This window comes from Zeus faber (assembly GCF_960531495.2).
Source record: "Zeus faber genome assembly, chromosome: 3".
In the NCBI taxonomy this organism is placed as follows: Eukaryota; Metazoa; Chordata; class Actinopteri; order Zeiformes; family Zeidae; genus Zeus; species Zeus faber.
Window position 1 is genome coordinate 14,867,539 of NC_137190.1, and position 10,419 is coordinate 14,877,957.

The following is a 10,419-nucleotide window of genomic DNA, read 5'->3' on the forward strand; positions in this document are numbered from 1 at the left end:
AGTATTTGAAAATAAATATTCTTGATCTGTGTGCTCAACATATATTAAAAAGAATGTGGCTTTAAATGGCTCTGCACTGCAGGAGTCACGAGGGCGACTGATGATAGATGCTTTCTCTGGAAGCAGAGACATGGTTACTGTGAGAAACAAGTCAGTGTTAGGGTTTTTCGGTATGTGATGTTGCTACGGTTCGTCTAAATGCATGTACCATCTGCCTTTCTATTAATGTATACATGCGTACAGGCCTTAAAGTTCTCCGTCTCTGTTTTCATAAACTTTGAATGTACACATGATGCTCGACCTCGAAAGGCCATCTTTAGAATTTGGTCACCACGGTAACCCATGTATGCGTACTGAACTCGGTTGCCATATACCGTGGATGGAAGTCAGCCTTTTCCTTGCTTAGATTTGCCTGGAGAGAGTTGGATATTTTATTTACTTCATAAATTGTCTGATCATTTTTTTTTTGTTTGTTTGTTTGGTTTTTTTTGTTTGTTTTTTGTTTTTTTATCTAGTCATTTATTGTGTTGTCACATGAAGACCACATTGTCTTATGTCTGAGCCATTCTAATACTGTGGTGGTTTTTGTTGCTTCTCTGTTAGGTTGATAATGGACCATGTGAATAAAGCATTGGTTGCCTGTTTGACATCGCTAACTCTCCCATAATGCATAGCCCGCAGACATCACCCCTAACTTAAACATTGCGTTTTTATTTATTTATTTTGTAATGCAGAGTGTACAATGTACTTTGTTGGGGTCATTGAGTGGAAACTTGACATTATTGAGGTTTCCTTCTCCAACGGGGAGGGCTGGATGATTTCAAACTACAAGGAGGCCATCTTTATATGTGGTCTGTTATAACACCCATGTTCTGAAAGCAAAGGGGTGTCTGACACAGAAGGGGCTTTCCAGCCATGTATATATCTAAGAAGCCATATTGGTGCCTTTATTATGAACTTGGGAGATGTGAGGGTCTCCTCCTCCTTGCTTTGTGGTTTAGCACTTTTCACTGAATATATCTTCTTGCAGCGTACTTGATTTATGAGATGTTGCCCAAAACTATATATATCTCCAGAAAATGCTGTTGGAATACATACAATTTTGAGAGTTTGAGACGCAGAAATATTCATAGTCAAGTTAGGCTTAATTCCTTCGTTGTCTTGATTGTGTACTTTAAAGACCGTACAGCCGAGTACAACAGAAATGTCGTCTCGTATGTGTGTAACTGAGTTAACATTGATAGTTTAGCTGCAGATATGAAAATTATGATTTCTCAATATATTCCATGACCGTCAACTATCACTTTTAAATGGAGAAAGTAAACATTGGCACAATTTCTTAATACTGTCGTGATTTAAAAAAAAAAAAAGAGACATTTTAACCCGCCTGAATTTCGCACCTCGGTTCTGAGATTGGATAAATTGTGTACTCGTGATTTATGTAAATAAACACTCGAAGGGTATTCCGCTAGAATTGCACCCGATGCTGAATTATTTTGCTGTTCTTTTCCACTCGCTGCATCAAGCTTTTTTTGGTGTATTTATCTGGATTTCCTTTGTGACAGTACTTTGTATAAGGGTAAGATTGTATGATCCAAAGAGACGTGCGGAATGAGTCATGCTCATCTTCCACGTTGATAGTATTAAAACCAATGTGAAGTTCATAGATGCCTTATCTTCATTCTCTTGCTCCCTGTCTCAATGTAACTCTATTGCTCTTGCTCTGTTACTGTATCTCTGACGCTGCATTCATGATCTGTAACCTTTCCACCCGGGACTGGATGTGGCGGAACAATTAGCGATGATTAAATTATTCTTGGGCTTTAAGCATCTTCATTTCCTTACTCGAGGACGTTGTCGTTTTGGGTATGCATTGGTATTTATATGTTGGTATGATATTATTGGCACATTGTGTGTGTGTGTGTGTGTGTGAGAAAGCGATGAGAGTATGAAGTTTGAGTGTTCTTTCGAATAAAAACAATCCAAGCCTCGCCGTTAGTGCATTATTTTCTCACACGTTTGCTCCAGAAACAACATATTTTATAGATAATATTTACAATATATACATGGAAGGCAGCTCCACGTGCTTCGCATTGCAAAGATATAATGGATAAAACGAGAACAGTCGCACGCAGAGTGGATTAAAGGCGGGTTAAAGGTGCTTCCACGTGAACGGGCCAGGGTGCACAGTTTCAAACCCTTAAGGCGTAAAATGTGGTCAAATAACGCGAAGGAAAGAGTCGTTGCCCCCCATTGGCTGTTCACCTGCAGGTGACCCTTACAGGTAGGCGGTGACGTCACGGCAGGACCGGAAGTGAGGCGGCTATCTCCGTCAGGTTGTTGCTCGTCGTTGTCCTACACGAGTCGTGGGTTTTCAAGAGATTTTTCTCGGAAACAACCCGCGTGCCACAGAAATGTGTTCTTTCGGTGAGTACGTTTGTCCCCCCCCCCCCCACCCCCCCCCTAATTACACCGTCGAGGGAGTTGTACAAACGAGTCGCTGTGGAAGTAGCTGCTGCTCGGCGTTTGTTTTTGGCTCTGAGTCGGAGGCCGTTGCACTCAACAGGTGGAGCGACACCCGCGAGTTGATGGAAGCACTGTATCTGAAAACGTTGAGCGCAAGGTGTCTTTAAGAAGGGCTTGAATGTCTTTAAAAAAAATAGGGCTTAAAATGTCCTAAAAAAAAAAAAAAAAGGGCTTGAAATGTCGTTTATGGTTTTTTTTGACGATAATGTCTTAAAAATGCCAGTTCCCTTTTGCTAATGTTGGGCCCCGAGAAACGGCATTCCGTTTAATCGACGAGGTCTTCATTTCAACATGTTTGTTGTTGTATGGACTCACATATTTCTGTATCTGTCAGAACGAGTCGAGTTCTCCTGTGTCGGTCACCTCAGTGATGTTCTTGAACTCCGAGCCTCCTCCTCACATGTCGGAGAGCCAGATAACTTGACTGTGAACTGTGGAGAGGAACCACTCTCCTAACTTGTTGTTATCTGACCTCAAGGAAACTTATATCAACACTTAATAGAATCCTCCGGTTTATAACCTGCCCTGTTTCCACCTCTGCCCTCCACCAAATACAGCAGTAGTACTGCAGTATTTATCTTTATACTTATCTGGGACGATTTCTCCCCAAAGATCCTGACTTTTGTTAAAATTGATCTTAAATTAATCAAAGGGTATTCGATTTAACTCTGTGATACCTGCGTAGAGTATTGCGTATAAAATCTGCCTGCACAATTGGAGCTGGACAATGTTTACTGTTGCCCCAATTCCCCCCTGGAGACGGCTGAAATGTTATCTTAAAGTAGTATTCGTTTCCAGATAAGGACAAGGGGGCCAGCAGGCTGATGAAAAAGGGTCTCACGCTCATCCTGGTCGGCCATATTAACTTCATTCTGGGAGCCATTGTCCACGGCAATGTCCTCCGCCACATCTCCAAACCCGACCAGCACATCACCACGGAGTACACGGTGTCCAACATCATCTCCGTCACCTCTGGGCTGCTGGTGAGATCCGCCCGTCCGTACTTCCGTCCATCCATCCCAACCATCCAGGGCCGGGGGCAATAGTATCGTCTGTGGTATCAAATTGTGATTAAGATCTTTCACCGTGTGTTGTGAAACAAATTTCTTGTCTACGCCAATGATCGTGAGAAGATGTCGTTACATTTCTAAACATGAGTTTTGATTCAATAATGCTTTCACCGTGTAGTTCAGTCGGATGAACCTTGTTTGGGTTCGTTAACATGGACTTGTGAAAACATGGGCAGATATTGTGACGCATGTCAATACCGTGTGATATTATAGTGATAATATATTATTTCACTCAGTGATGCCTACATCCATCTATGAGAGGAAACAAAATCATATTATTATTATTATTTACTCTGAAGGGAACTGTACGTCTTTCTATCTTAAAATCTTTACATATAGATCTATGCCTTGTCAGCTCTTGACCTTCTCATTTTGTTTGAGCACGGAACATAGATCAGAGATGTCTTCAGTTTAGTGTCGCTATAACAACAGAAGCAAACTTAAACCCTAAAGTGGGAGAGTGTTGTGCTGCCGTTTGAATCTTGCAGAGTATTGTCACTGGGATCATCGCCATTCTGGTGTCAAGGAACCTGGCAGTTTTGAAACTGGTAAGAAACAGCCTTTTAAAATACATTGATTTACAGTATTTGATTGCATAAAAAATATGCAGGTGAAATGAGTGTCTCGCCCAAATCTCATCCCATTCATTTAAATTAACTGTCAATCACCCTTATTCCTTCTGTCATTGAAATATAATACTTGTGATTTTTCTCTCCTCGCCGTGCTCTAATTTAAGACTTGGTAGACGTTAAATGACTGTAATCCTGTAGAATGTGACTAATCCCATCCCCCCCGTTCGTCTCCCTGTAGCAAATCGGACTCCTCATTGGCTCATTTTTCAACGCCTTGCTGTCGGCAGCGTGCTGCGTCGGCCTCCTGCTCTCCATCAGCCTCACCGTCGCCCACAACGGGCAGGGTTTGATGCAGGGCTGCAACGACACCCAAGTTCCAGCCAATGCGCGGTCACCGGTCAACGCACAGTGTCCGTTCGACACGACGCGGATCTATGTGAGTCGGTCAGGTTTCTATTTGTCCTGAGGAAGAAGTGAAGCAGCTCTGTGTTTACCGTCTTCTGGGTCGCTCTACTACCTGCCCCCCCCCCCTTTCTCTCCATTTCTTTACAACTTGCTCTCTATTACTCTGAAAATGTCCCCTTCACCCTGCTCCTAATATCCCTTTATCCCTGATCACGTCCCAGGACGCTGGATTCCCAACGCTGTGTTGCCACATTCAAGGCTTATGGCCAATCTCACGATGCGCCTTAGAAACATAGTCAGTGTGGAAAATAATGCGATGAGTCAATATTTAATTGACAAATGGGAAAAAGCTTGGATGTCAGTGTATTTCAGCTCCATACCTGGAAAATATATTTTGGTGAGGGGGGAGCCTGATATCTCGCTCGAGGGACGTAATTGCACTTTTCTGACAGCTAAATGATCCAAAAGCTGCCAGATCTGTAATCCTCAGCTTAATCTGCCCCGGAGCAAGTTAGGATTTGAGCAGTAACTACTGCTACACGCTGCCCCATCTGTCCATTTTCCTCCATGTCTTTTTCCTAGTGAGAGTATTTCCCAGGTGAGACAAAATTAAATGTATTTCTTTATCCCAATATCATACACCCAACTCACAGTGGCTGTGGATGTAGAGCGGTAATCGGTAATTAGTAACTGGTAATCAGAAGATTGTCGTTCGATCCCCGGCTCCTCCTGGTAGCGGATGTGTACTTGAGCAAGACCCCTTAACTGCTCACCGGGCGCCGCTATATGGCAGCCCACTGCTGCTTGATGCGTCAGTTACCAGGATGGTAAAATGCAGAGAAATGCATTGTGTTGCCTCAGTACTTGTACTCTGTGCAATGACAATTAGTTGAATCTAATCTAATAGGTCGGTGCTCTATCTCAGTCGTTCCCAAACTTTTTTGTAGTGTACTCCCTCTAAGATCTATTTCAGCTGAGTACCCCCTTCACGGGCATGGGGGGGGGGGGGTTAACAAATTATGTACTGTATGTACTGTATATGTTTTTGTTTTTTTTAAACATTATATATACAACCAATATTTTTAACTTATTTTTTTTTTTATCTTTGGAGTACAGTGGTACCTTGACTTCAGAGTTTAATTTGTTCCGTGACAGAGCTCGTAATTTAATCTGCTCATATAGCAAATCATTTTATCCATTGAAATTAATTGAAATGCCATTAATCCTTTCCAGCCCCCAAAAAAAACACCATTTTTTTGTTACGTGTTTTTTAATAAGAAAAATGTATTTATAAATAACAAATATTGTATAAAAACATGATAAAACACACATATACACAACATAAAACACATAAAAGTATGTAGATCTCTCTTCTCTTCTGCCTTCTCGCAGGTGATACCCTCCGTCACGCTATCTCCTGCGAGCTGCTTCTCCGTCAACCGCACCAACAGCAGATTCTCCATCTTTACATGGACAGCGGTCTGCAGCTTAGACATTATTTTAACGCCCTCGTCTGGCGTTATACCCTTTATCGTCTCCTTCTGCATCAGTATGGTACATATCGTAGAAGTACTACGCTCGTACTGTCTTGCCAATTCCATCACACGCACACCTTGCTCATGTTTTTTTATTAGTTTTTTAGGACCCCATGGTTTGAAAAAATAAAATTTTTGGCAAAATAACTGCACAAAAAGCACAAATCGCGAGCACAAAACACAAAAGCGATGCTTCCACGCTCAGGTAACCACGTGAAGTGAAGGAGTGAGACGCGGGACGCAGGCCGCATTCGCTCGCCACGCCCACCAGCGGCGGCACCTGAAGCTCGCTCCTCGTAACTCACATTTTTGCTCGCAAATCAATACAAAAAACAACGACGGAACGACGGCTCGTAACTTGGAAAACTCGTATGTCAGTGCACTCGTAACTCAAGGTACCGCTGTACCCCTAGAGGTATGAGCACCACCATTTGGGAAATACTGCTCGATCTTACCTCTCCCTATCCGTCTTGCTCCCCCCGTCTCTCAGGACACCACCCTGGCGCTGTGGATCCCCTGTGCCGTCCTGGCTGCGGCGGAGGCGGTGCTGTCTGTCTGGTGCTTCACAGTTGGTCTGGCGCTCCGGGGACTCAACCCCTGCGGCAGCAGCTACATCAAGGAACAGGTGTGTGTCGCTCAGACGGGAAATCGGTGTGTGTTCGTCTTTGTTGTGGGAGGGGGGGTGTGCCTGTCTCAATCTTCCTTTCTGACTCATGAATAGACACACACACACACACACACACACACACACTGTTTTATTAAGACTCACTCACACAGATGCTCAGTGTAATTTTTTGTTTCTCATCCTTGTAAAATATGTTGTAGCTGGAGGAGGAGGCGTTCGCCGCCAGGAACCCAGCAGCCGCTGACTTCCCCACCCAGGGCCAGAGCCTCATCGCACAGTGCTTCGACCCCGAGGTCTGACCCAACCCCAGGACACAAGGGGGACCCCGTGTTGCACTGACCACCACCACTCAATCCAGTGTCATCAAGGTTTGGGCTGGAGAGTTATAGAGGAGTTATTTTGTTTGTTTAAGAACAAGGGGGAGTATGTAAAGTAAACACTGACACTGGCGTTATCGAACTGTATGTTAGTAGTGCATGCTTTTACAGTCTGTTGCTAAACCTCTTAACCAAGGAATCAAACAAACGTAGCAAACAACCAGACCCTAAAAGAAAATCAATGAATACCTGAATTAAAACGAAAAATATTTTTTATATATATATATATATATATATATATATATATATATATATATATATATATATATATATATATATATATTACATTAATTTTGTTACCATGGGTGGAGAGTGCCTTCTTTGTACATGTATGCAATTCAACATGCAAGACTGATATTCATTGGTTATGTTCCCAACTAATATTAATTAGAATATGACTTTCAGCATTTAGAATGACAAAAATGATGTGATTAGACGGCAGATGTGGGGTTGAAAGCAGTTCAAGTGACTTGACCTCAACGTGTGTGTGTGTGTGTGTGTGTGTGTGTGTGTGTGTGTGTGTGTGTGTGTGTGTGTGTGTGTGTGTGTGTGTGTGTGTGTGTGTGTGTGTGTGTGTGTGTGTGTGTGTGTGTGTGTGTGTGTGTGTGTGTTCATATTAAGTGGTTAAAGCCGTATTTAGGCCAAAAGCCCACAGCGGAATCCGCCGCCATGGAACCCCCACAGAAGATAGATCAGCCATGAAACGGTTAATCTACTGCTCTGCTTTATCGAGCGGAAAAGAGTCTTTGCACGCGATGCTAATCCCAGGGCTGTGGGGGGGGGTAAATGTTGGTGTACACTGGTGAGTGATAGTCACAACAAATCTGCATCCTCGATCCGTGAGGCCGTTTCGGCAGCAGTGGGATACGGCGGCATTAAGTCCAGTTCCCCAAGCTTAGGGTGTGAGGGGGGAGACGTCATCGGTTCTGCTTTACTCGACGTGAGGCGTCCGTCTTGTTGAGCCAGAGCTTGGAAAATAAGAGCGTTTGATATTTCCAAGGAGACGTCAATGAGCCTTGATTTTTCTGACCCGAAGCTTCATCATTTCCTCATTTCCTCATTATATCCCTGCCGCCTTAAGCTGATATCTACAAATATTAATAATATATTTTTTGGAGACTATCTCTGCCCTCATGTGGCTGAACTGGAGATGCAGTGTGTTTATGCAAGTATAGGTCTGAAGAAAATGGTTTAATAAATGAACTCCTTGGAGGTTGAGCTGCTTAATGAGGATACAACAATTAAGAAACAGTTGTCTTTATTTGGGCTATATTTTATTCACGTTTTAGCCACTGTTTTCTCTATTTAGTATTGGTTTCTGTTGTTCAGGCACCATGGTCGGACAGTCGGACGAGTTCTCGGCTGTCTTATCTGTACAGATTGCATATGTATCTACCCAGACAACAATGCCAGTTAAACATCAAATGCATCATGATAAAAGAAAAAATCTTGACTTCCTTTCTCCCATTTTAATCATTTAAGTTGCCAATCCCCAGTATCTGTCAATATGTTGATTTCCTTTTTAATAAATATTTAGCCTACATTTTATTTAAATGTCATTTGTGAATCTGAAGTACATTTCATGATTGTCTTTTTTGCTTTGTTTTTTTATGTATCTGACTATCTATTGGATTTTTAAATGGTGTTCCATGCTCTGCCTGTTTTGCACAAACATCTTTAATTAAGGAATCTACAGATCAGTGCACATCAGGCCAGAGCTGCTTCGTTGGTTTGTGTTTAATTACATGTAAATAAATCAATGGTTCTGTTTTTGTATTTCAGTATTGTAGAAATAATTCCTGTCAGATTTCTAATAAGCTCTAATTGTATTGTGTAAGACAATGGGGTTTTTTTTATGTCAGACACTGTCTTGTTTCCAAATAAAGAATTTTATTTCACATATCGAAATGTTTGGGTTGTTTTTTTTTTTTTTTTTTTTTTTTTTGTTTGTTTGTTTTTGGATCTGTCTGTTTTTAAAAAGTAGAAACCGAGCCCTTCTCGGGTGTGGGTGGGGGGGGGGGGGTGAATAAAAATCCTGTGGTGCTTTATGCGGAAAAGTGGATATCATCTCAAAAATACTTAAATTGATCCAAGGTATTCACAAGGAATACCATTAAAATGCCTCCTATTAAACGGATTATAATAAACCCCCATGTTTTAATATAATCAACATATTGCGTGTGAGTGCCTTGGATCAACACGTTAATTAGTTTTGTGTTTTCGTGCATGTGTAAAATGTTTCGCCTTTCTTTCATTTCATTTTAATTTTCTCTGTATACAAGGGTGTCATTTCCCGTGTGTAACAAATGGCAGCAGAAGGTGTTTCGAGACCCAATTTCCTCATCCCGACTGCGCGCTCACTGCGAGTGCGCGGTGCTGACGCGCACTGCGCTGCGGCGGCACGCGGCGCGCGGTGCTCGGCGCAGATCCACCCGCAGCAGCGCGGCGCGCAGGAGCAGGAGCGGCGCGGAGACGCACACGTCGCGGACTTCCTGCCGCGAGGTGAACTATCCTAACCCGCGCGTCGCGAGTGAAAAGCCCCTTTGCTCTCGGAGAGCGCGGACTCGCACCGTGTGTCCCCGCCGGGCGACGGCGACCGGCGGGATCCACCGCGTTGACCGCGCGGGGCATCGGGGCGCCGTGGGGGGCCAGTGGAACCGCTGTTGCCTCGGTGCCGTTATGTTTGTAATACCGGTGTAAATTGTGACCCGCGCGTGTTCTTTGTTCGGGGCAGTGAGATCGTCCGTCGGACGCGTGGACGTGTGGCGGTGGGACCGGGCGCTCCTCCCGAGCACCGCGGAGGGCTGTGCGCGGGGGTTTCAGCGGAGGATCTCCCCTCGGTCCCATCGCTGCTCCTCGTTCCATCCGGCATTCCGGTTTAGATCTCCGGTTTTGCGGGACCTTGACCGGGGGCCGTTTTGAGTGAGAGGGTGTGAGATATCGCCGGGAACCGCTGCTAGTTGCCCGGACAACCAACGCAAACAGTGTCTGCAGGTGTAACGTCAGAGCGGACGCAGGGAAACGATAAGGTTTTGTTTGGTTTTTTTCCTGTCTCCTGCCCGTTCTCCTGCCTTTCTGCTTGTGGTCGTGCACAGTAAAGGTACCACTGGCACTAAAACTAATTTATTACTGCAGCTTTTTCCCTACTTGGTGTGTTACATTTATTTGGCACAGGCCAATAACCATGCAAGAAGCACACATTTATATTATTATTAGGTGCTGCAAGTTACTACTTTTTTTTTTGTTGTTGTTGTTTAAGATTGACGTCTGATTTGGGATCCAGAGGGTGTGGCTGATTACAGGCACCGC

At 43.7% G+C, this 10,419-nt stretch overlaps 1 protein-coding gene across 1 annotated transcript; it reads left to right on the top strand.

The window, feature by feature from the left end:
* Positions 1–2,333: 2,333 nt before the first annotated feature.
* krtcap3 (keratinocyte associated protein 3) lies at positions 2,334–7,050 on the top strand. Its single transcript, XM_079998210.1, has 6 exons — positions 2,334–2,427; positions 3,325–3,509; positions 4,085–4,144; positions 4,407–4,604; positions 6,599–6,733; positions 6,934–7,050. The coding sequence occupies exons 1-6, from the start codon at positions 2,415–2,417 to the stop codon at positions 7,030–7,032; spliced, it is 690 nt and encodes a 229-aa protein (XP_079854336.1). The 5' UTR covers positions 2,334–2,414; the 3' UTR covers positions 7,033–7,050.
* Positions 7,051–10,419: the final 3,369 nt, after the last annotated feature.